Here is a 26,612-nt window from a genome sequence, read left to right as displayed (position 1 = left end):
CAGAAATGCAAGACACTACAAAATGGCAGTGCTGCCCACAGGCCTGCATCAGTTCCATCCAGGCACCCACTTGGATGTATGTGTGATCTTGGTGATGCTCCTGTTTACATTGTTGAGAACTGCCCCTGCTCTTACTCCCTCGGACATGGTTTTGACGTCACTTCCTTCCGTATAGTCACGCTGATACTTTTTCTAAGTCTTGCTTGCTTTTGATTTCATAGCTAACACTGTAGCATATTCCCTCATCCATTGTCTTTTAGTCATTACTTGCCTAAGGCCTTAATTGCCATTAAGAAGCTAATCCTGTTTCAGGTGTTCATTTTCATTGGTGCATCAACTGGAATCACCGCTCTGGTGCAAACTGCTTGTAATATGGTTTGATCTCCCAAAGTGTGCCAAAGAAAAACACGCATTAATTGGGAGGTGTGCAATGCAGATGTGTACACCACAGACGGGAGTAAATCATGTGAATATTTCATACAATTCATTCCTTATTCTGAGGGCTGAAACTCTGAACTGGATTCAAATCATACACATTCTACTTACCACATCCCACTCCAATGTTAACATTAGGTTGTACAACTTGCACATGAATTACACAAGAGCTGTAGTACGATCCTCACCCCTCACTCTCCTTCATTCCTAACTAATTCGGTCTTCCTTTCATCCAGCACTCCTTGCTGCTCCCAGCTAGCGATGACATCCCTTATTTGACAATGAGCACTTCTAGAAAGTGATGAAATGGCTACATAATTTGGTGCTGGACTCTAGTCTCACCCAATCACTCTAATTCACAATCCATTAGATGGTATTTTTGAAGTGGTTAGAAACAATAGCAGCTTTTATTGTAAGGAAAGGTTTACAAAACATCCAGGTTTAATGAGAAAAATCAAAGGTAAAAAAAATGGAGATAAGGGAATAAAGGCAAAAGGCATCAGCAAATATTGACTGACTTTCCTGTGCATACAAGGAGGAATTCTGCAGCAACCTCTTCCAAAGTTCAATTATTTACATTTAACTGCCAATAATTTAGAACACAAAGATACATCCTGTGAAATGTGAAGTGATCCCTCCATCCACTGGTGCAAACGATAGCTTTTCAGGTTGCTGTAGCCTCTTTTGTATTTGTTTAATGTCCAATTACGTTACTTAGCACGTTAAGGCCTCTCCTCCTGGTCAGAAGAAGAAACCTTTGTTAATCACGCTCCATTGAGCCTCCTGTGTGGAGATTAAATGCTGTATGCGCGGCCACCAAGGCGCATGCCTTCGAGGGAACAGTGCTTATGGGACTGACAGATTATCCTGTTAGCAGTATTTCTGTGGTCTGTGTAGGCCACATTAGACATTTTTCAATGTGGAAAAAATTATCAAACTCCGCACCTCTTGTCTTGCGTGAATGTAACTGGTCTGTGATGGCCATGAACTCCAACAGTTAGCGGCCTTATTACTTTGATTGGTCACTATATATCACTATTATAAACCACTTTTCAACACCATCTGATAGCATTTCTGTTCAATCGAAGTAGACAAACTATGCAAAGATACACCTAGCATGTGCCATATTCTGTTGAGAGGTGCATTGTGGTCATGGCAGGCACTATCAAGGGTCCCAACATCTCTGACAGAATCTCACTCACCCTCCAAGAACTTCACTGCTCCCTCTACAACCTGAGATCACCTTCAAAGGGGCAAACTTGAGCACATAATCTATTTGGTAACACTGGCACTATCTCCTATTGCTTCTTATGACCTGAGACTCCCCTTATAGCCATATCCAGCATCCCCATCACTTATGCTGTTTAGAAAGGAGGCAAGAGCATCCTCTTCAAGCAACACTTCATCCACTTGCAACCATCTGACTCTAAATACCATTTGGTGATCTCTTTGGTGGTGTTTCCCGTCTGCCCCTCACATACCCAGTTCTACTCTCATTTAGACCTTTAATTCATGTGGCCCTGTGATTGTGCCTTTCCTTTTATACGTTATCTGCAGTGCCCGGGTTGAAAAACACTGAGCAGATAGACTAGCTTATTTGGTGGTCAAGGTTTTAATATGTTCATTCTACAAAAGTCCTTTCCTGACATCTGAGTCATGGCCAATGTTGGGCAAATTTCCCACTATGTATCTCTGGCTAATACCTATAAACGGTGTAAAATCATTTAGGTACCGCAAAACACTTTCTTCCCTTCATGTACCAAAGCCTGATTTTCTTGCTTGACAATGTAGATGTTCTCCGAGCCTTTACTGTGAGCTTGTAAGCGTGGAATGAATACAACCATCTGCTAAGGGTCCCACCTTCTACCCTAGGAACCACACACTTATGAGTATCCTGTGATGTGTTTTGGAGCATCGAATTCAACAAAATGTGTTAAGTCATTTCTGAGTATGTGGGTGCAGAAAGTCAGGATGCAACTCTAAAATCACAAGGCTATAGCAATGAATAACCCAATTGATAATCGTTCACAAGTAAACAGTGCTGGTTAAATAATCAGGGAGTCTCTTGTTAGATTCCATGCAACTAAGAGTTGCGTTCTCCATGTCAGCACATGCTTATTTTTGTCAAATGCTGAGTTGGGATTGATTTCGTCATCATCATCCTCATCATAATACTTTATTCGGGGTATAAGCCCGTAAACGTACCCATAACAATGTAGACAAATGCAATATAAAATACATAGCTCCCTCTGTAAGTCTGGACAGGTTATACTGCTACTCCCACATGGACAGCGAGCCCATACGAATGGGACTGCTGGATCTTCCTTACTGTTTGATGTCTCAACTATCTTTCTCTTTTCACTGCGGTAGAGGCGATTGTATAACTAAAGACACTACAAGATGTTATGGTATACCCCATAAGCTTCAGACTTCTAAATACAATCATATGGCATGGTATCTACCTTCAATGCTTATGATTGCCACTGCTAAACACAGATATACCTATGGTAAAATGTTTACCACATGCATGACTGTATATGGATTGTGGATAGTTTGTTTTGCAAAATAACAAATGCCAATAAAAAAAGATATTTAAAAAAACAAAAATACAATTGATTCCATAAAAATACATATGGAATAATACACCCACAATAATACATTAGTAAAACAATTAAAAAACATAAAAACCATGAGGTCTCAGGAGACGGGTGCAAATCTACAAATAAAAATTCTCTTAAAATTTCATATGTATCAAGATTAAAGGAGACCCTTTAGGTACCATCAACTAATTAGGGGATTGATTTCACTTTCACTTTCACTTTCAGGGTCTGTCTCTGTAACAGGTGAGTCGGGATAGATGGTTTGGTTTATCGGTGGCCACTGTGGAGCCCTTTCCAGAAGTCGCTGCAGTTTCTGGTACTGGCTTTTGGATTTGTAGTTAACCTTCTTCTTTATCCAGACCCAGAGCGCTCGGTTCTCAATAATTCCTTCCTGCAAAAATAAAGTGAAATTACCTTTCTTAAACATAAGTTTGTTTTCCATTCACCTCATGGCACAATTGATGAATGAGTGACAGGATAAGTTTGGTTTTGAATTAAGAGATGCAAAGAATATCGGGTCTAACATCCCAAAAATGACAGAAAAAATGGGGGGAAAAACTGGGTTGACATAGATGTACAGGCAGGCCTATCTATCAGTGAAAGGAATCTGCAAATTTAAGTTTAGAAAAAGAATATATCTTGTAGCTGGTCCAGTGTATCCATTACATGATTCTGTTAAAAATTTAGAAAGGGATATCCAAGGAAAATATTTATTCACAATAAGACTGCAATATTTGTAAAGTGCATTTGAAGCCTTGAGTCAAAACAAACCAGTCACTATTTTAATAGGCAGTTAATTTTGCTTAGCATTGACTTTCTGGGCTTTTTATTGGAACTCTTGACCTAATTGCTAAACTTTCTTTCTACAACCACAAACCCTTGCATGTCACTTCACATAGTAAGGTAAAAGTCAGTGACTAGGCACATTGGTCAGAAACTGTAGGAGTACTCACCTCAACCCCATAGCATACAAAGAAGTGGACGACCACAGCGATGAACAAGTAAACCCTCCAAAGAGTAGGAACGCAGACGAGCTGCAAACAAGAACAATGAACACCTTTATAATACCTTTGAATCTTGTCATGAACACCACATTTTCCTAATCAGTATCTAATAGCCAGGGTAGCATCTGTGGACAGCTGTCCCTTTTAAATTCAATCAGTACTATGAGAGTCCATCACATTTTTGGGGATCCCCTAATGCCATTGGAGTACAGATACAGGAGCACCTCAAATTCAATGATCAGTTTTCTTTTTAATCCAGTGAAATGGACCAGTCATTATTCTAAATCAAGGCACAAAGCAGCAAAATACACTTTAATTATGCGAGTTGGCCTCCTAAAAGTGACTGGAAAAATCCAGAATCTTTCACACCTTGAAGCCCAGGGGCCCATGCCAGCTTTGCTTTAGCTGGGACTGAAACCAATCTTACAGGAAACAATAAACCAAGGGAGCAGGAGCTGGCCATGTGCAGGAGCAGGACTGGGGTCTGGTGGGGAGGGAGCGTGGGCTGTCCGCTTAATATTAGCCTCACTCAAATATGAGCCGTGTACTGAACAGAGAGTTTCCCCACTTGCCGCACCCTGGCATTCACTAAGAGTGTATTGCATGAGTGGACAGCTGGACACAGTAGGGGTAAAATCGTAAAGCATTTATTGTGCTGCTTATGACAACCCCTGGCCACCTACTGAGCCTCTACAGCTGTCTACCAACAGCTTCTTAGAATCCACAGGCTGGATTCCAGTGGTAGAAGCATCCTGGTGCTCAGAAACAGCATCTTGTTGCCAGGAACAATACATCATAGAATATAAAACATCCACCTTCTTTAACAAAAATACACAATCACTCCTTCTTTAATAAAAAAACAATACCTTACATAAACACATTCTGCTGAAAGTGTATGTACATATATATTCTTCTAAGGCTGTGTTCTTGAAAGCTTGCTTAGGATTTTTTTTTTTTTACATGGATCAGCATCGAGTTGCACCTGGGGTCCAGCGTCATCAGTCCCCAACCTTCAGAGCCGTACTTCCACTTCTCTGCATTCAGACACCCTCCTTGCATTCTACCATTTCCAATCCGAGAACTTGAGAAAATTACCTTCACCTCTTTCCTAGGTCCCGAAAACTTAAAACACCCTTTTTTCACCACATTTCCAGGACATAACCTCACAAACGTCCCTTCCTCAAATTTCCTGACTCCTCTCTTCAGCTTCTCATTGGGTCTTTGTTCATAACAGGCGTGAAACCTTTCTACCATTTTGCACAACCTTCCACTGTCCACTTTTCTTTGTCCACACCTCATCATCCATGCCAGTACAGCCTCTGTGCAAGGCACTCTTCCCTTCAACAAACAAAACATTTCCCCTGTTACCAAGTGTGGCATGGTTCTAAAGTTTCAGAGCATCACCTTGACTAGATGTTTCCAACCCACATTATTTTGTGTTATGATTCTTTAATAACATTTCTTAGGGATGTACATCGTGAGAAAGGAAAAGCAGCATCAGCCACACAAATACAATGGCCAGACACAATGAGAGCTCCGGTGGCATGCACGTCTCGTGAACAAGAGAAAATGTGTAAGGGATAGAGGGTACGGGGGAGGGGGGAGGTGGTAGGGGGCAGTGTGTGCCAATAGCATGGAAAGTCTTCAGGTGGGAATATCTCAGGTGGTAATCATCACCTGTCCGGGGGAGGGAGTAATCCTGAAGTGTGGGCAGAATAGCAGTGGGCCCCGAGAGCTATGGTAGCATTTCGGAGACTGGAGTCTTATACCCACCTATACGCTACATAGATTACCCTACAGTGGACCCGTTGTATCTCCTATGGTGGGTCGAAGATGTCAACTAGGTTCGTGAAGGATTTTGAGGAACTTTGAAGTTTGAGCCTTCGTTTTTTTCCAGGAAGCCAAAGATACAGACATTGTCCCTCCTGCTGCGATAATCCAAGTTGATCAGCTTACTACGGAGAAATGGAAGTTCTTGGCCCCAACCTTGTATGAATTCAAGGTGGCCCTCCACCTCCTTCAGCCTTTTATCCAGCCCCTCCGCCCTGGTATGGAACCCCGCAATGTCTGCTCTTATCGACTTCGCTTCTGCTGCCAATAAGGAAATATTAGTATCCATCCCTTCCAGTCTATGGCTGACAGCTGAGATTTCCAGTAGGATGCGGTCCATGGTCTCACCTTGTGTGGGGGTTGGTGTGGTCTTGGAGGGGCAGCTGGTGGGGGGGTTGGCACCCTTTGTGGATATATTTGGTGGTTGTTTGAGTGCTTCCGCAAAGAGGAGTTGCCTGAAGGACTTGCTTCCATGCTTGTTGGTGGACATTTGCCTTTAGTCACAGGACGATGCACTACGTTAGCACAGTGATGCAGCAGGTGTCCATGAGGTCAGGCCTAAGGTGCACCAGTGGCGGCCAGTGATGGCAAGGGCTGAAGTGATCGCTCTACGGTGTCCTGTAGAGGTTGATGCGAAAGTGTGTGCCACCAACTCGGAGCCTGCCTGGAGAGGGCGGGGGGCTCGTGGAGCAGTGGTCAGGCCCGGGCCACTGCTGAGAGCCATTGAAGAGGAGGGGGAGTCAGAGGCTCGCACCACCTTTGGTGGCAATGGGTGTGCAGTCCCAACTATTGCAGTCCCTGTGCGTAGGTTTGTTTGTGGTATCACTGGTGCTGTGGGCAGACCAAATGTAAGCTGAGGAGGCACCAGGTGTCGCAGCTCTCTCAGGTCCCCAGCCTCCTGTGCAGTCTGACTGGTTGTTGGGGTGTCAGGAGTAGAGCAGTATAGCTAGCCGGGTTTAGTCCGGGTACTCTTGTCCTAAGTGCCAGGCCGCAGGTGGGGGTGCTGCAGATTATCCAGAAGGGGGCTCCTCGTCTTGGCTTCAGTGCGGTGGAGGATGCAGTGTGGTGGGGACTCCTGTGTTAGTTTCCTCCATGCCTAGATCCTTCCACTGGGCAGCTCCCACTTGCTTGTGTAAGGGGTACAGTTTGTCCTGATTTATGATATATAGTATTGTGTGTCTACCAAAGTGCTGGTCTTCCATCCTCTCTTTCCCAAACAGACGTTCCTGCATCCATAAGATATTAACAGTAATTATTGCCAATAGGAAGTCAGCTCTTTGGCTGCCCTAGTTAGGAGTGCTGGGCCAGTAAGGTGGTAAGTTTAATCTTGCTGTCCATTGAGGCAGTGAAGCAAGCCCCACAGTCCATGGCTGTGCTCCAGGCTATCATGACAATGGGGGCTCTGTGACTACTGAGTGAAAAGTAGGGCTCCCAGGCTTTCCCGTCACTGCTCAGCTTGTAAAGGGTTTCTCCAGTAGATAAGCATGTCAGCTCGGTTCCCCCTTCCACCACTAGATGTTTGCGGAGGCCTCAGGTGTCGGACTGCTCTGCTGTGCTATCTCCAGGTCCTGAAGCTTCTAAGTGGCATGCGGGGGGATACCGCCACTCTGCACTGTGTCCGAGAGAGGGGGCGACCCGATGGGGAAGAAACAGCACCCCTTTCGGGCCATTGCAGGTACAGCCGGCAGCTGTGGACCATAATTGGCGGACCGAAGTCTGCCTGGCCATTATGTGGAGCCTGGTAGTATCAGATCGCAATCTGTTTGCTAGGACGTGTGCCCGGGTGTCTGACCAGAGAAAGGCCCTAGATATCTCCCTCGCGGGGGGTAGGCGGGGGGTCACGTTCAGGGCTCTCTGATGTGTTTGTGGGCCAGCTCTAGGTCTCTGTGGTGCACATGCTGTGTTACGGGGTCAATCAGGCCTCATATAGCCAGAGCGATGGGCAGAAAGGCTGAGGCTTCGTGCACGCCTCAAGGCCCGGCGCTCTATCCTGGTAGTTAAGGTGTTTTTGCTCTGATGTGTCCCACGGTGACAGAGAAGCCCAAAGCCTCAAATCAGAGCCCGCCTCAGAATGGAGCTCACAATTCAGGCAGCCATCTTCCCTCGTGGCCAGACGGCGCCCCCTCCAACCCACATTAATTAACACAGCCAATTGTATACTTTCACCCAACTAGCAGGTGAGGTGCTCGATTAGACCGTTTCCTCTGGGATGCTATATCGGTGTCCGGCTCTGCCTGATACCCCACCCCTTAAGGTTAAGAAAGCTACTGAACTCCTCAGATCAGAATTGCAGAACATTGTCCATTAGAATTTCCACATAACACCCTTCTCTTTGAAAAATGGATTTCCAAAAGGCAATGACATTTATAGCTTTCACTTCTTTCACAAATGCCACCTGCGGCCACTTGGAGTGGTAGTCCATCAGCACAAGAGCATATCTCTCATTTGCTCCCAAACTATCAAATGGGCCACATATGTCCATTACAACCCTCTCCCACGTTTGTTTGGGTTCAACCGCAGGACTTATCACTTTTTCTTGTAATACATGTGACTTGTGACACAGGGAATGCAATTCTGAACAAACCTCTCTATCTGCCTCTCCATCCCCGGCCAACAGAAGTCCATTCTGGCTTTTCTCCTCATAGCGGACATTCCTCCATGCCCTTTGTGCAACAAGCGCAACAATCTTTCCCGCAAGCTGACGGGTACCACTAGTTTCTCGCACCTTTGCACAATTCCATCCACCAATAAGAGCTCTTCCCACTTGTTCTTATATACCACCAACGCATCATCCGTTTTCTACCCTCAGGCCCTTGGTAACATTTCAATAATTTTCACTAGAATGGGATCAGCTAAAATAGCCTCCTTCCAATCAGCTTCTTCTATAGCTTGACACACATCTGATACTTCAGCCAATATCCATCCTTCCTCAATCACCCCCTTGTTTACTAAAGGCAACCTGAACAAACAATCCTCAGTTATGTTCCTCACCCCGGCACATACTTTGCAGGAAACATATGTTCTTGAAGGTGCTACAGCACTTCGCAATCCATGGCATACTCCTACCACCTCCAACTGTGGAGAACAAGTCCACCAATTGCCTATGATCAGTCTGGTGCTCAAAATGTACACACCACACAAAAATGCGTAAAAACTGCACCACTTCCCCCAGCACACCAGACCTTCTTTCTTCACAGTGGAGTAGGTGCTTTCTGCTCTTCTGAGGGTATGTGACGCAAAAGCAACCACTCTTTCATTCCCTTTGTGCTCCTGCATCAGTACGGCTCCAAGGCCATAACCACTTGCATCAGTCACTACTATCAATCTGTCCTTGTGTTCAAATGGCTTCAATGTCACAGCTTTCACTATTGCTTCTTTCATTGCATCAAATACGTGTTAACATTCCCCAGACCATTGGAATTATACACCTCTTTTCATTAACTCATGAAAAACATTCACTCTTTCTGCAAAATGGTGTACAAACTTGGCATAGTGCTCTGCAAGGCCAATGAATGGCCTTAACTGATCTTTGTCTCATGAAAACTGGGCTTTTTCTTTTGGTTGAAGTAGCTTGTGTTTAAGTTTAACCCCTTTGTGAGTTAAGGAATGTTGCAGGTACTCCCCTTATGCCTGTTCAACTTGCATTTTTGCAGACTTATTGTGAGCAGACCCATTTCTACTCTACTCAGTACCTCCTTTAAGGTCTTATCATGCAAACTTCTATCCACACCCCAGACCAAAACATCATATTGGAATACCAACCTATTTGACAAGTCCTTCAAAATGCCCTGCATTACCCTTTCGAACAGTGCTGATGCAGAAGCCAGTCCATGTATGCAGAGAAATTGGTATGCTCCCTTGGGGGTAATGGGTGTCATATGATTGGATTTCGAATGCAATCGTATCTGGTGGTAGGCACTAGACAAGACCAGAGTGACAAAGCATTTTTCACCCGATACACTTACACGCATCTATTTAATGCAGGGAAGAGGATGTCGGTCTATCCAAATATACTCATTTTAATCCCACACACATGCAGAGGTTTCCATTAGATTTACTCGCAATAACGATTAGACTGAGTCACTCTGAAGCCTCAATGGGCTCAACTGCACCTTCTCCACGCAGCCTCTGAAGTTCTTCTCTTTAGTAAACCCCTCAGGGCAAGGGAATGTTCTGCACCTTCCTTTAAAATGATCTGGTGCTCAAATTTTTTCCAACATCCTAATTCCTTTTTAAACAAATCAGGAAACATTGCGACCCACTCATTCACATCCGAAGACTGTCAACACCTGCTGAGGGTGGTTATGGTTCAGTATCCTCCCCAAAGTGCATTGCTCCTTCCATCCCAGGACAGACCTTCCTTTTTCCACAACATAAAGCTTCCCCTTTACCTTCCTATCCTGTAATTCCAATTTACCAGTAAAATATCCTAAAACTGGCACTTTGTTGCCGCAATAATCAACCGGCTCCACATCTCTAGGGCACAATCCATCGGTATTTAACCCCCCCCAACTGGATTGATCAACGAGGGTGAAACAAAGGCATGCATGAATCTGCCCAAACATGTACATCCTTATTCACACGGACGGTATATTTTGGGGGGTGATAAACACAGTTCTCTATTGACAGTTCATTTGGTTGAGAATCCACACTACTAACTACTACTAGTTCAATATCGTCCTCACTCATGCTCTACTCCCCCTCGCGATTTGGTGTTTCTGGGGCTTTCACCAAGTTCACAAATTTCTTGGTATTAAAAAAGTCTTTAATTCTTGAAAAACAGCCATTTTTGTATATGAAGCTTTTGTTTCTAGTAGCAGGACAACTGCTTGCCTCAGCAGTGTGCCTTACACTTCCACGCCCAAAGCCCACTTAATTTTTCCGGTGCCTGCTTTCTCCCATCATGCTTGTCCCCGTCACTGAGGTTTCATGTGTTTTTCTTCACTGTATCCACCTCACACACTTTTTCAGACTCCGCATTACCCTTAGGCATGCAACCACCCAGTTTCTTTGCTTACCGGGAAGCGTTTTCCATATGCCTGGCCACATCAATTGTTTCATATAATGTGGGCTCCTTTAGACCTAATAAATTCTCTTGGATCTTTAAATTGCTCATCCTATTCATCAGCTGATCTCTTCTAACTTTGTCCCCGAGATCCCTGAATTTACAAGTAATAGCCAGTCTTAACAAAAGCAGCAATAAAGCGGTATTGGTAGTCCTGAAATATGTTGACCTTACTTAAGCAAGTTTCATTTTGATACACTCAGGTAACTGATGTCCTATATGTTTGGCAGAAGGATCCAAAAATTCTAATGCACCCCAAAATGTATATCCCCTCAAAATCTGTCAGTGGTTCTGCTTCATCACCATTGATCTTGCAAAAGACCACCCTGCTCAACATTAGGGCCCAACATAAATGAGCAGAGTAATAAAATAACTGGGACCACTCAATAACTGAATTCTAGGTGAGAAAAAAATTAAAGGTTTTTATTACAAAATCTAAAAAAACAAGAGGTACAGAATAACCGTTAAATGCCAGAGTAGATAATCAGAAATCGGAATAATTCCAAATCCCGGAAATATAGCAACATAATTAAAGAAATTAACAAAGTCTCCTAAAATCTAATATTCAAATTCATGAAGAACCCAGACTGTATCTCTAGCAGCAAGGGGAAAGTGGCTGAACAAACAGTCTGTGGAGGAATGGGAAAAGCTTCATGTAAAATGGATAACATGAAAAGAAGCATCCTGGGACCAGTTTTAGGGCATGTCACCCTTCTTCAGCCAGGCTAGCTTGAATCCAGTGGCACAGTGGAGCAAGGGAACCACGCCAGGGCATACCCATCCCACTTAGGGGGAAAAGTGTTATAGCAAACGAATGATGGACGGAATGCTGACAATGATCTGGGTTAAATCCATCGTTCTTTTGACCAGATGTCAAAACCGGTCCTAGGATGCTTGTTTCCAGTCCAGGGAGAACCTGGCATGGCAGTTCGGGCTGGACTGTCCCCATTGGGCGCAGGGTCAAGATTGATTTGCATATGGCTGGGTCCAAACTGGAATGGCATGGTGAGCAGAAAAACGATGGATTTAGGCCCAGATCTCTGTACTGGGGTGAATGTATGACCGTGTCCTGCATTCTGTCCATCAATTGTTCTTTTTGAATTGTCAACCTTTCAGTTACACAGCACCTTCCCCCATTGGCTACCTACTGCCTACCTTAGGGGTATCATATATCTAATAAAAACTGAGTTGAAGGCTTGGCATGCAGGGTTTATTGCAAAGACGACATAGCAGTTTGAAACTGCATTCAGGCTCCCATGGCAGGCCTGGGATAAGTTTTTGAGTGCTACTTAAATGGGTGGTACAATATCTGCTGCAGGCCCACTGGTAGCTTTTAATTTACAGGCCCTGAGTATATGGTATACCACTATACAAGTGCCTTATATTTATATTAAATATGTCAATTGAGTATAAGCCAATTTAACCATGTATAAAGGAGAGGACACAGGCAATGTAGCAGTGGTTAGAAGTGGTAAATTGTACAGAATCTTAAGGCCAACAAAAATTGAGGGTAAAGGCAAAACGTTTGGGGATGACCCCGCAGAAAGGGCCCGGTCCAAGAGGCTGACTGCCAAGTCCAAATTAAACTCTGAGATAGCACTAGTGACATCATTCTATCACTGGAAAATAAAAAATAAAAATGAGTCTGGTTTAATATACTTAAATATCAAACAAACATTCAGATTAGGAGAGCACAAAGTAGTATATCTTTCTTGTGAAATTTCATAAAATTCCAATAAAATAGTAAAATTACACTTTTCTACAGAAGTTTGGCTTGTCGGTGCCTGACTTCTTTTATGCTAGTGTATTCTTTAGGTAAGCAAGTCTTGCAAGGTACCAACAGGAGACTAATTCCTACAGAAAATGTCTCTTAGTGAGATATTTTCTATCTGACCCAGTCTTTCAAAAATGTTACACAAACTTCCTTATTCCATATTTGAGGATTTGAGAGTTTCATGAACTGTAGCGACAGAAATAACATTTTACAATGGCCTGTTACAGACCCATAAATGTAAAACATTTATGTTGTAAACACTCTATTCTGTGAGGAAAATAAGGCTTGATTATACCTAGAGATTCAGAAGTTCCAACCCACCAACTGCAGAAACGTTGGTATTCCCCAGGCTTGTTCCTCACTCAGGTTCTAGATTTGTCAATTACATTAAAAACATGGCTTTGGAACTGAGATTCTGCCCCACCATTAATAGGTGAATATAGACGAGTATTCAAAAGCGCGTGCCGGGCACTGATGTTCTAGCTGGACAAGGAATGGATAAGACTTCTCGGGTACTGGCAAACTGTCTAATCGAAAGAGCAAAACCCACTCCAAGTCATCCTCAAAGCATGGGGACAGTGCCCACACAGAATGAAAATGTGCATTTGAGTATATTCATCTGGTTACAACTGAGTCTCTTAAAGCAATAAAGTAAAACATTGAGCAAGAATGTTACTGATGGTCCATTCCAATCACTTTGCTATGATATAGAAACTTGAACATAATAACACAGATGTACTGGCCTGGTGGACTTTCACATTGATTTGTTTCAGAATAAGTGATTGACTGCCTATGAACCCCAATTATATTTTTATGATATTAATATGGGAATGGCAACAAATGTGGTTATAATGTAAATTCTTCCTATGGGGATTGTGTAGGGTATTTGCTAATAAAAATCAAAAAACAGAAGGGAGAAACAAGAACAATCTTAACATATAATCGTCCCAACTATTAAGGCAACATTCTGATATTCACTCATTGGATCACCACCACCCTATTGCCTTCACTCTACTGCGTAAGCGCAGCGCTCAATAAATGTCCCAATAATAATAATAATAATAATAATAAATAACATCAGGTGTTCAACCCATAAGCCTTAGGTTGGTCTTCCCCAAACTTCCCCAAACCTTTTGCCTGCTTAACTCCTCTTTTGCTGCTTCTTTTTGTTGGCCTTAGGACTCTGAGCACATTACTACTGCTGGCCAGTGCTAAAGTGCATGTGCTTCTCCCCTAAAACATGTAATTTACTTTTAAATCCCTACTAAAGGGTACTCTGTGTGCCCAGGGCCTGTAAATTAAAGGCTTGTTGTCCGCTCCACAGTTAGCGCTTTGTGCTTTTGGTGCCATATTCAGCTAAATCATTAAACCTGCATATTTCCGGTTCTACTGACTGTACTTTTGTCATATTGGACTATTTTTAATTTATTAAGAATACTCTATTTTTATAACCGGGTGTGGGATCCTTTTGTGGTGAGTTGTCATTGTGTGAAATGTTGCACCAACACTTTTCACATTGCCTTCGAGTTAAGTCTGTCAGCTCAGTGCCAAGCTACCGGATGGTTGAGCACAGGTTAATTTAGGGCTCACCTGTGACTTCACCTTAAGAAGGAATGTGGTTGCTTCTTGAGAATGCTTTAGCTCCCCTCGACCAGTAACCCAAGATTTTTTTACACCTTACAATTTTGATCCTGAATGCATAACCTTCAGCGAAGTCCGTGACAGCGGCGCTGTTCATGGTTCTGCTGACACAGCTCTATGGCACCAACTTCATTATTCAAAACTCCGATACATAGCCAGATCAGCGGCGCCCGACAAACTCCGAACAGACCAAGACTCTATGGGTCAGAGGCAGGGTCTCCCTTTTCTGACAGGCCGTGTGTAGAATACAACTGGGGTGGATCTGAGGATCTTTATGGTTTTCCTGCCCCCCCCTCAAAGGAGCTCTTGACCAAGGGTAACTGGTATGAAGAACTGGCTGATGCCAGTGGTCTGGACACCTTGCCAGACCATGGCAGGGTCCCTCCTTCTAATGTGGCTAATGAGGAAGGGCCTTCATTTGTGATGGTGTGCGGGAGGAGCTGAAGTCCTGAACCATACACTGTCCTCTGCGGCAGTGAGGACCAATGTCTTGACTGAAAGTCTTCTACCTCTTAATGAAGCCCTCAGTGATGTGCTGGTTGGGGCCCGGGCCAAATTCTGCATAGGCACTCCCGTGCACAGGACAATCACTACTCGTCGTTGCCCAACTCCCGGGGATTCAGCTTTCCTCACCCAGCACTTCACCTCGGAGAGCCTGGTCTTCAAAACCCCCACATCTGAAGTTAACCTTGGCACAATCCCTACCACGCACCAGATAGGGAATCCAAGAAGCTGGACACCTTTGCCAAGGGAACCTTCTCTTACACCAGCCTTGCACTGATGTCTGTGAACACAGAGTGCCTCTCTGGTTGGTATACCCAAAAAGTCTGGGACTTAGTTGTGCTAGTGCTGCCCATGATTTTGTAGTTGGCCTGGGCCAATCTAACCCAGGCTATTGCCGATGGGAGCGACACAGCAAAGTTCATAAGTCTCTTCGGACTGGATACGACAGACTTGTTAAATAGAATTGCTTCGTCAGTGCCCAGTCTTCGCCATCCATGGCTGAGGTCAACTGACTTCTCAGGGGATGACCAAGCATCCCTTATGGCCAAGGAAGGCGCGATAATAAAAAGATTAGCGCCCCCAGTTTCCCAAAATCAGCACATAAAACAAAGAGGGTCTTCCTTAGGGCTTGATGCAAACCACATAGGGGGTCCCCAATAAAACTCACCCTTTTGGTGAGTCAAGAGGAATTCTTCATCATAGAGTTTTATGAGGGAGCCTAACCGCTTACCTCATGGGCCCCTACCTGTTTTCTCATAGGGGCGCTTACATATTTTTCATTGTTTTTTTTTTGTTAACTTTATTTATTATGGTTTTCAATGTTCATGTCCAGCACAGTAAATGCAGCAAGGTACAAGCTTACAACTTACACGCTCTCATTTACGAGTAATCTACTGAATAAGTTTGACAATCGGTAAGACGCAAAACATTAATAAGGATAGTGGAGGTCTGTATCTGCTCCTCGCTTACCCACTGTGCGTTTACACATCTGTAAAAAATAAGGAACCTCATCAAACTTTATGGGGGCACCCCAACCCCCCCCCACCACCCTGCCCTTCCTCTGTCTCCCCACAGTTCCCCTGCCCACCCCCCTTTTCGCTGCCGGGTCCGTTTTGTTTTTTGTTTGGTGACTCCTGTTTACCTACTCTTGGTCAGAAAGGAAAATTAAAAGTCATGAGATAGGGTCTAAGCCATCTACTTCCTATAGTGGGTCATCATGTGTCGCGCTGCCCCGAGACTGAGCCTCTCCCCGCCCCAAGTCTCCCAATTCTGAGATATTTTTCATTGTTGTGAAATAAAAGATTAAAAGGCTGTCTGGAGAACCTAACGAATCCTATCTTATACAGAAAAGATCCCCATTACAGTACAAAGAGGGGCGACACTTCACAGGTTATGACCTTAGTCCTTAATGGACGTGCTCTTCAATTGCACTTGCCACTTTGTGGACAGGTAGAATTAATACTCAAGCACTTCAAGGACAGCAGGTTCATTGCCTGGTCATTGCAACTCTCCATAACGCAATGCCAGCCCAAATCTGCCTTCCACTCCTTCCGTGGCTACGGTAGGGGCTACAAGCCGGTATTCAAATAGAATATCGAGTTGGAAATTTCGACTTACACAAATATCGAGTTGGAAATATTATGACACAGAAATATCGACAGCAAGAATATCGTGGTCAAGAATATCGAATTTAAGGTAAGAAATATTTTTTTTAAATATATAGAAGTCGATCATGATCATATTGTTTGCAAAAATATAGTTATATTTTTGTGTATAAGTATTGTTTGTTTTTCAATTTAAGTGTGACATTTTTAGTAGTTATCAATTTTATTTTAATTAAAATGTACACTTTTCAGTTCCATAGTGGGTTGTGGGTTTATGGGGGAATAGGGTGGGAAGTAATGTCATTATAATACAATATTATTATTTATTAATATTTAGTTAATTGATATTTTATAGTGTTAATTCTGGGAAGTAACTAATTTGTAATTAATTATTAGCTGGTTAATTAATATTAAATAATTACTGGATCATTAATTATGGCAAGTGTGTAATTTTGTTTAGGTGCTGGTTGTGGCGTTTATAGGGGTTAAAGGTGGGAAGTAATTTATTTTTGATTAATAATTAGTTAATTTATATTAATTAATTGATTGAAAATTAATTATGGGAATTGTGCAATTTATTTTAGGTGTGGGTTGTGGGGTTTTCAGGGGTAAAGGATGGGAAGTAATTTATGTTTAAGTAATAATTTGTTAATTTATATTAATCAATTGAGTCTAAATTAATTATGGAATTGTGTAATTAATTTTAGGAGCGGTTTGTATGGTTGATAAGGGGTAAAGCGTGGGAAATAATTTATGTGTAATTACTTAGTAATTAATATTGATAAATTAATTGAAAACGAAATGTGGAAAATGTGTAAATAATTTTAGTAGTGGGTTTTATGCTTTATAGGGGTAAAGGGGTAGGCAGTTATTTATGTGTAATTAATTAATAATTTGTTGTTCATTAATATTAATAATTGATATTTAATTAGGGTAATTGTTCATATTTTTGTGTGTGCTTTTTACTTTTTTACAGGTAAAGGGTGGGGAGTAAGTTAATTTTACTAACTGTAAAATTAGTTGTTAAATACTATTTGTTTTAATTGAAAATAAGCTTTAATTGTGTAATTAATTATTTTACAGCTTAATTTTAGCTGTGGTTTGTGGGGATTATAGGGGAACAATGTGGGGAATGTATACATTTTATGAGATTTAATTTGATTTTTAATTAATATTTCTTTAATTGGTAATTATGTTAATTATGTAAGTACCTTTTTTAAATTTAGATCTGGGTTTTGGTAGTGTGGAGATATAGGGTAGGAAATTAAAAAAACATGAATAATTAATATTTTTGTTTTTTAAATAATATCTAATTAAGAATATTTATTTGTTTGAACATTATTTTTTTATTTATTAAAATATTTGTAGGTATTTGTCATATGCATTTAACATGTTTTTAATGTTTTTTTGTTGACATTTTAACATTTACATATATTTTTATTTAGTTTTTTTAATATTTTTGTTAAGATTTTGGGGGTCATTACGATGGTGGGCATATGTGAGTCCGCAAGCCATCGAGGTAGTTAGTGGGACAGCCTGCCTGTATGGTGGCAGTACCGCATGTAAAATTACGATGTAACCGCCACCGTGGGGGTCACATCTGGCATGTTTACCATTGGGGCGGGTCCTGCTGGCTGCAGCACCCACCGCAATAGTAAAAATGCATGTAGTGCCTTACCCTGCACTATGTGGCAGGCACCACACGGTGCCTGCCACTCTGTGCAGGGAAATGCAGGGGGGTACCATGGGTACCCAATCAGTGCACAACCGCATTCCGCCAACACAAGGGGGGGCCTACAAGGGGGCCCCTAAAACCAATCCCCGCCAGCCTTTCAATGACGGTTTACCCGCCACGGAAAGGCTGGCTGCGACCAGCATCCTAATCTGGTGGACAGGGCCTGCTAGGCACCACCATCGTTTTACTGATGCTGACCACAGTCTGCCAGGCAATCGTAACAATTACCTGTTGCGAATCCATGTCTGCCGGTCTTTGTGGCTGGGGGAAAATTGCTTTAGATGGCGGAGGGCCCGCCACCACACTGCTGGCGGTGGCAGGCCTTCTGCCATCGTAATGACCCCCCTTAGTTTGTTTTTAATTTTGAACTGAGTTGAGTGAGAATATTAATTGTTACCCCTCCGCAATCGATCACTTTCTCTACTGTTACAATTATTGGAGTGGGAATAGTAAATTTTATCCCTCCGCAATCCAATAATTTCCCTACTGTTGCACTCACTGGAGTGGGAATAGTAATTTTTACCCCTCGGCTACCCAACACTTTCCCTATTGTTGCACTTACTGGAGTGCAAATAGTCAATTTTACCCCTCGCTACCCAACACTTTCCCTACTGTTGCACTGACTTGAGTGGTAAATTTATGTGCAAAGATTTTTAAGTAGTGTATGTTTTAATTTATAATACAATGGTATTTCTAATAGATTTTATGTAATTAGTCTGTGTGTGTATATATATATATATATATATATATTTGTAAATATTTATATAATTTTAAAATTATAAAATAAATTAAAATTAGTAGTTTATTACTTTTTTTAAATATATATATTATCATGTATATGTGTTTAACTTTTTTTCATTACTTTTTTGTTATATTTGTTAAAATGCATATTAAATCTACCTTATTTTTTGTATTAATTGTATTATTTAACATATTTAATATTTATTATTTCATTTGATATACAAATCGATATTTTGTACAACTATATTTTTTAAATCGATATTTTCCCCCCAATATTTTTGTACTTACCCGTTTAAGTATAGGGAGTCGATATTTTTGCATTCTATATTTTTATCAATATGTTTTACATCGATATTCTGCCACATTGATTTTTGACAGAACACTATGGCTAGACACAAGCCTTGTGAGAACTAAGGCCGTAGATAGGTCTAATCTGCCCCCGCCCTGCAGCTGCAGGCACAAAAGTGCTCCAAACTGTTGAGTGAGGTAATGCCCTTCCATTCAAGGATAACCTGCCACCCATTACCCCATCTTCAGATTGATTGACTAAGGACCACCTCTCACTGCTGCATCAGGAAGTACAGGCTCTTCTGGCCAAAGTGAACTGAACAAGAAGTTGATTTCCCTTTCCTAGTATATGGATGTTGTTATGCTTCTTTTTTGGGCACATCACTTCAAATTATAAGGGAGTACACACTGGGGGTAATATGCAACAAAATTAAAAGTTATATATTGAAAAAGCAAACTGAAATTCATTAACCATATTTCTGTCTCACTATCCCATCCAGGGATGTAGATTTGGAGAAGTGTGGCTCACCGATTAGAGCGGCAGACCCTGAGGCAGAGGTTTGGCCCGGGACCAGGGTTCAATCCCTGTCGCGGCAGGGTCTTGGGCTTAATGTCCTCGGACCCGATAATTCTCGCCTCGTGCCTACTCTAATCATGGGTTCCACTCTGCAAATCTGGGCAATTGCTTGCTTAATCTCCACACCGGCCCTAACAACGCTAGGATCCCTGGCTTCACCTTGGGGGTGCCCAGGAGTGGACACCTCACAGGAACAGGCCAGGAAGGGTTCCACAGCGGTATTCGTACAGCGCTTAGAGACCCCTGGGTGATAGGCGCTATACAAGTGCAAATTACATTTACATTTATTAAACAATATTTGTAAACCAAATATTTCCACCCAGTACTAGGAATGTGCTACCTTCAAGAGGTCATCTAGATATGGATAACTCTGAATCCACCCTACATGAAGAATGCCATCAGTGGTGTAAATTCATTGGTAAACCTTCTGGAAGATGCTTTCAATCTAAAGTTAACAGCTAAAACTGCCAGTGCATGTATCCTATTGCAACCTGCGAAACCTTTGATGGTGCATTGCTATGCTGATATGCAGTAAGTGCCCTGTGAATCTATATATGTGAGGAACCTCCCCCTGGGACCAACTGAATGATTTGATGCAATGTTTTCATATTCAAAGGTATTGTTTTCATGAACATACTGAAGGTGTTCAGGTCTATCACCAATCTCGACTGCCCTGACACATTCTTTTTCATAAAAACGATTGCATGGCATCTGTCCTTCTCCTTTTCTAGCACTGGAGCAGCTGCTTTTCTCTTGCCTAGTGGCCAAATGGTCTCCTGCCCTGCTCTCCTTTTCTGCAAATCTTTTAGCAAGTGAGTTGGTCTGTATCTTGAATCTTGAAGAACTGATTGAAACTTTGTTTGATGTCTCTTCAACATTATTTGGAACATTGCCAAACACCCACCTGCTTCAGAAGCCGAAATCAGCAGGTCATCATAGTTAGGACCTCTGCCTTTGATTTCCTTTGGAGTTCTGATCACTCTTTTTGTTGCAATTATTTTGCTGTTTAGGCTGAAACCACCATTGTAAAATAGAACATGGTTCTTTTGCCTTGGTCTTTTATAAGGTTTTCTGAACTTTTCAGATGTACCTTGATTTATGCCTGAAAACCTGAGTTGGTGTCTGGGTCTTAAATGACTTATGGATTACCAACTCCTAATGTTCCTCAGAAACCTTATTCCTAGTTAATGAACATTCACAATAGTGAGGATTTTTTGGACATATCCAACAACTATCCCCTTGAATACACCTCTTTTTGTTGCTATAAAACCAGTCACAGACATGGAGAAGATTTGATGCAGCCTAAAGCAACATCTGAAAGATATTTGGCCTGAGACTCCATTACTGCCAACAACTGGCAAATATCCTCTCCCTTCGGCAAAGCTAAAGAAAGGGACTTTAAGTATTTCACTAACAAGTGTGAGGTGTATGCGGCATAAATACAGTCCTTATGAATCAGAATGCGGATCCAAGTGATGGCACAAATGTAACTTGACACAATTGATTACTTAATAGATGAAATATAGAAAATGTAGGAAAAATGTTACCTTACCTCAAGATGAGGAAGGAAGATCCAAGATGGGCACAAAGAGAATATAGGAAGGAGGTGGGTTTATTCCTCTTTCATAGTAGGGGGAGTGGACCTGGATGAAAGAAGGAAGTCTTGCTTCTGAAGGGTAGGTAGGGCATTAAAACTGGAAAGGTAAGTAACAGGGTGAGTAGGGCAGATGAGAAGGTAAAGTTAGCTGCGCCCCTAGTGAAAGAAGCTGCTTCTCCAAAGCTACTACTAGGTGATGCATTAGGGTCCTCTTGTTTACAAATTCTGTATTATTACATACAGTGCAATCTAAACAATTTTCATGCAAGGTTTGAGACAATAAACTGTATTTGATTCAAGGTGACCTGTACCTCTGATACAATGTAGAGTCCTTCGAAGTCACCAAAAATCAGGAAAATACACATTGTGATCAGTCCAATCAGTAGCAGCGAGAATAGATCTAAAACAATAAAAAACAAACATCTTTGAATCATTCAGACAGAAGCTATCAAACACATGCTTTCTGCAATGCATGGGACATAAAAAGCATCATTGCCACCGTCTGGAGAAATCAGCGCAAATCTCTAACTGAAAGGTCCAATAAATTATTATTTAGTTTTTTTCTTGTCTAGAGATAATTTTTATGTTTACCAGATAAGAAACACTGGCTGTGCTGGATCAGAGTATTATGCACCTGCAGTCTCTAAAATCTATGTATTTAACCTGGTAATTCTCTGTGCAGAACTTGGACTTTGGGACTGTGCAGCTCAGAAACAGCAAGCACAGTCTATCCCTGTCTGTTTATGAGCTGACTAGAACAATACTCTAAACCAGAATAATATTGAGAGAAAAGAATGCACTTTACATGCTGCAGCCACATAAAAACAGGAGTTGGACCCTCCACTGAGCCAGCGGAGTTCATCTGGATATGGCTGTGATGGTGCCCTTTAGAGTACTTTAGACAAAGAGTGTGCTGTTCCTAAGGGGTTAGAGAGAGCCGGGCGGCTGCGAGGGGGGCGGGGAGTGACAGGAGGTCAGACCAAGTCAGTTGTCGATGGGTGCTTGGAAGGGTAGTGTACTACTAGTCCAGGGATAGCTCCGATAAGGAGCAAGGGCCCTCACTCAACCCAAGAGGTGTCAGGCTTCATCGTAGGGCAGCTCCTCATCGGGCAATTGCAGCAATGCCCAACGGGCCCGCAGGGGGGGCCCATTGGGACAGCGCTGCAATGCCCAACGGGCCCAGCAGAGGGGATATTTACCAGAGGTCTTCTCGGTTTGAAGCCAGATGGTTTGTATGAGGGAGACCTATGAGCAGTGAGTAGAGGTGGGATTAAGTGAATGATTTAAAAATGCCTCCTGGATTCTGCAAAAGAAGTTTATTAGACGAGTACCTGGACCATGAATAAAAGAGTCGTGAACTGAGTGGGAAACATTAGACCAGTGTCAGTTCAAGTGAGTGGTGCAAAGGATCAGGGTCAACATGTTTCTTGCCTTCAATAAAGTCCAGAGGGATCTCAGCAATTCTTCAGGACCTGTAATCCTCATCTACTCTAACGGGATGGCAAATAGTGTGGGGAAAAAAAGTTCAAAAGTCACATCCCCCTTCTGTTAGGATTCTGTAGTAGTCCTAATTGTGTGATGACAAAACAACACACAGTCATAAGGGAGGTAAAGAATGTATACCTTCCGGAAGCAAATGGAACCAGAAGGTAAGGGTACATGAGCCCCAGCAGGAACTGGTCGGAGTGCTAGATAAATTTTGCGAGGGGAACGAAATGTGGTCCACGGAGAGCCCAGTATGGGACATACCCCACGCCGGCAGTCACTGTGACTTTTGAACTTTTTTTTCCTCACACTATTTGCCGTCCCCTAGAGTAGACGAGGATTACAGGTCCTGAAGAATTGCTCAGATCCCTCTGGAACTTGCAGCAGCTGTTGCACCAGCAAATGTAATTAGTTGTGATTGTTTAACAGGAGCACCGGCAGGGTTAACAGGAGGTTGAAGCCTTCTGGAGGATTCTGTTGCTCTCTAGTTTTTTCAGACAATTAAGTGCCTATTTTTGAAAGGGCCAATGGTTGCTGCTCCATCACTTGGGTGAACAGAACACACAGCATTTCAATACAGAGAATAAATGTGCAAATCCAGAGGGTGGGGGAAGACTGGCAACATAGTCAATGTCAAATTGCCAGCACGAGCCAAAGCTATCCCTTCAAGTGTTACCCAAATTAAAACTTACCTAGTTGCTCATTAGGAATCCCCGCGATCCCAAGAATGGAAAACCAAGAAACATTGACTTTTGTGATGTTATAGGACTATTTGGAAGGGGAACCGGCTGGTGCCTTTTTATCTTATCTTTATCCGTTGCTTGTGTTGGCAACGATGTCTACATCGATCTTGGTTTGAGATAGAGTTACAGCAGCTACCCTAAAGGTTTGCACTGCTGTCTTGATTGCCAAGGCAGCTGTAAGGTGCTCTTAATGTGAAATACTTCACTTTTATGGGCCTTGTTGTGTTGTACATGGACCAAAGGAAGCATGTCCTGTAGAATAGTTACCTATCTCAAAGCTGTTTCTCTTTTATCAATGGGCCTTTTGAATCTTTGAATCTGTTTAGATGACAAAGTGGCAAGTCCAAATTCTAGCCAGAATGCAGAGGCTGACACAATAAGTGTGTGAACGGACAGATCAGCTTGCAAATAAGGAATGTATTTCTTCTATCTGCACAGGGGAGTCACCTAAAACATTTGTGTGTGTGTGTGTACACAGCACCATACATTTGCAGTCATCCAAAGTTAAACCTTGGCACTGCAATTGCTCAGTGATGGCTCCTATACTGTGCTTCACTTCTTAATTTAGTAGGTACTGTGCCTGAACTGGTTGTTCATTCCTTGTTTGTCCCACCTTGGTTATTGTCTATGCAATACCAGAAATTCTTAAAAGCCCAGTCATGTCGGTACTTTTACCTGATATCTAAAGGTACCCATGCTTTCATTATTGCCTCCTCACCTTGAGGCGTGTGCCTTATAAACAAAGGAGACTTATCATCCTCTGCGAGAATGATGTTGTAGGCATGTGACAAATATGACCAGAACTCTACTTTGATTTTTAGTTATTCCATTCCAATCTACTGTATTTTGTTCACAAAGACCATAAAAGCACGTATCAAAATACACAATAAAATATATATAAATTCTTCATATATATTGCACAACCAAGAACATGTTTCCGCATTGCAGTGTAGGCAGTTCACTTCCAGGGGACCCCAAAACCCATGGTATGATGAAACCATGAATTATCTAAGGGCTAAATCCTAGAATGGAAGGGGTAGACTATTACCTTGTTAAAACATCGCTACGTTAAAAAAGTCCACCGCAAGTGCCACATAGAATTGAGAAAACAGGAAACGGCAAAAACAATTGGGGCGTGAGACTCGTATTTTAGTACTCTAAATGCTTCGGCACAATGCAAAAAACGCCCAGGTTCTTACAGAATTGAATGAGCCAACACCGGCAAGATAGCGCATATGCAGGACAGAGAAAAGGACGTGTAGCTCCGTTTCTTCCTTGTAGTTGCAGGCGGGGCATTCACCAGAGTGAGTTTTGGACCATTTGGTTGTGTTGGCATGGAAAGGCAAGGTCCCTAATCTGAGCTGTATGTACAATTTCCTAGCCAAGGTTGGTTGGATGTCATCCAGAAATGGTTCCAGTTTGTATTCATCCTTTATCAATAACAATTCTGATGTTAGTCGGCCACAATGTGGATTTTCCTGGATGGCAGAGAGCCTATGAGATCTATAGGCTCTTACCAATTCCAACCTTGGGACTAGGGGACAAGACTCCTCAGGTGATCTCCACAGGTCTGCTTTCCCCAGCTGAGTACAGAGATCCCTAATGTGATTAAACCAGGGTATTTTGGTGTATCCAGGGATGCTCAAGAGCTCTTTGAGCTCAGAACAATAAGTGGCCAATTCTGGGGCCACCCAAAGACGGCGCCAAAAAGTCAGAGGTCTGAGAGCCAGTTCTTCGTTAATGGGCCTAATACCCAGGTCCAGTCGCAATGAAGTGAGAGGTGTGCTGGGTGGAAGACCTAGAATCTGTCTCATGAAATTATTCTCCACTTTGTTCAGACTAGTGCTAGGGCGATGCCCAGACAGTTCTGCCCCATACATTGTGGCACCCCGGTCTTGAGTTTTGTAAATTTCAACTATTGGTTTATATCCCCTTCAAATTTTATTTTTACATCATCAGCTCTAGCAGAACAGTTTACATGCCCATCTGGTGTTTCGACTAGGCCTGAGCAACATTTACATTTTGGGAATTTCAGGAATTTCACATTAAGCTTGTTACGCAAAATTCTTAAAATTATACCATTCAGCCACTTTGGGTAAATGGACGCCATTCGCTGTAAAACGTTACCACAAACATAACACGGCTGCTGTTCGGGGTGCTTTTGTTCCTTACAAAAATGCATTTTGAGCTAAAATGAACGATTTTTCTGAATTTTGCTGAAATTTCACAGAAATACTCACAAGCAAATTACATGAATTTGGCAAGCCCCTAGATTCAACATATTTTCTTCAAGTGTCATCACTACCAGATGATCTTTTACAGTCTGACAAAATGCAGTTATTTCTGCTGCATTGTCAAGAATCACCACTGGCCTAGCATGAAACTTTTCTGATGCATTTTTCTTCTTTGTTAGTCTAGCAACTCTTGTTCTTAAAATAAGCTTTTGAGTCTACATCTTTCTCTTCTGTCTTGAGGCTAACCTCAGCTGGCTCTCTTTCACCTTTCTGCCTGGAACCTTTTTTGTGATACTCAGTCACCTGCCCCTGTCTGTTCTCCTAATCTCCCCAGAATCCTGCAAAGAACAGCAATAATGCTGATACTGGTCTGGCCTTTTAGTTAATAATATCCTTCAAATTGTAGCCACCCTAGTAGGAGTTCTGCTTGGAGGAGATCAGTCCTAGATTTTGGTTTAGCTTTCTGTTTTTTTCCTCAGTTTGGGGTGTGGCCTTTTCTTTACTGTAACTTTCAGATTCTTTTGTTTTGTATTGCAGTTTTGCGGCTCAAGAACTTCAGCATCCTAGCCTACAAAGTTATGTATTTCTGAAATCATTTTAGTAAGCTCCTGTTTGTGAACTTGAGGAGTAACAACAGCAAACATTGGTGCACTGCCAAGACTGCTGCTTCCCCTTGAATATTACTAAGAACTATTGAAGAAACAGTTTCAAAATTCCCTATCAATTTCATCCCGAAATCAACAGCCAATGTGGCT

The 26,612-nt window shown here is 42.3% G+C and overlaps 1 protein-coding gene across 1 annotated transcript in view; it reads right to left on the bottom strand.

Moving 5' to 3' along the window:
* Positions 1 to 811: 811 nt before the first annotated feature.
* The window catches only part of LOC144792081 (putative cation-transporting ATPase 13A4), a 319,809-nt gene continuing 294,008 nt past the window's right edge, over positions 812 to 26,612 (bottom strand). Inside the window, exons 28-30 of the mRNA XM_078666932.1 lie at positions 21,707 to 21,795; positions 3,989 to 4,069; positions 812 to 3,426 (exon numbers count right to left, since the gene is read on the bottom strand). Coding sequence (XP_078523058.1) covers positions 3,217 to 3,426; positions 3,989 to 4,069; positions 21,707 to 21,795 — 380 coding nt within the window. The 3' untranslated portion in view covers positions 812 to 3,216. The remainder of the gene's footprint in view (positions 3,427 to 3,988; positions 4,070 to 21,706; positions 21,796 to 26,612) is intronic.

Source organism: Lissotriton helveticus, chromosome 11, assembly GCF_964261635.1.
Source record: "Lissotriton helveticus chromosome 11, aLisHel1.1, whole genome shotgun sequence".
In the NCBI taxonomy this organism is placed as follows: domain Eukaryota; kingdom Metazoa; phylum Chordata; class Amphibia; order Caudata; family Salamandridae; genus Lissotriton; species Lissotriton helveticus.
The sequence above is the reverse complement of the archived record's forward strand: the minus strand, read 5'-3'. Positions and strand labels throughout refer to the sequence as shown.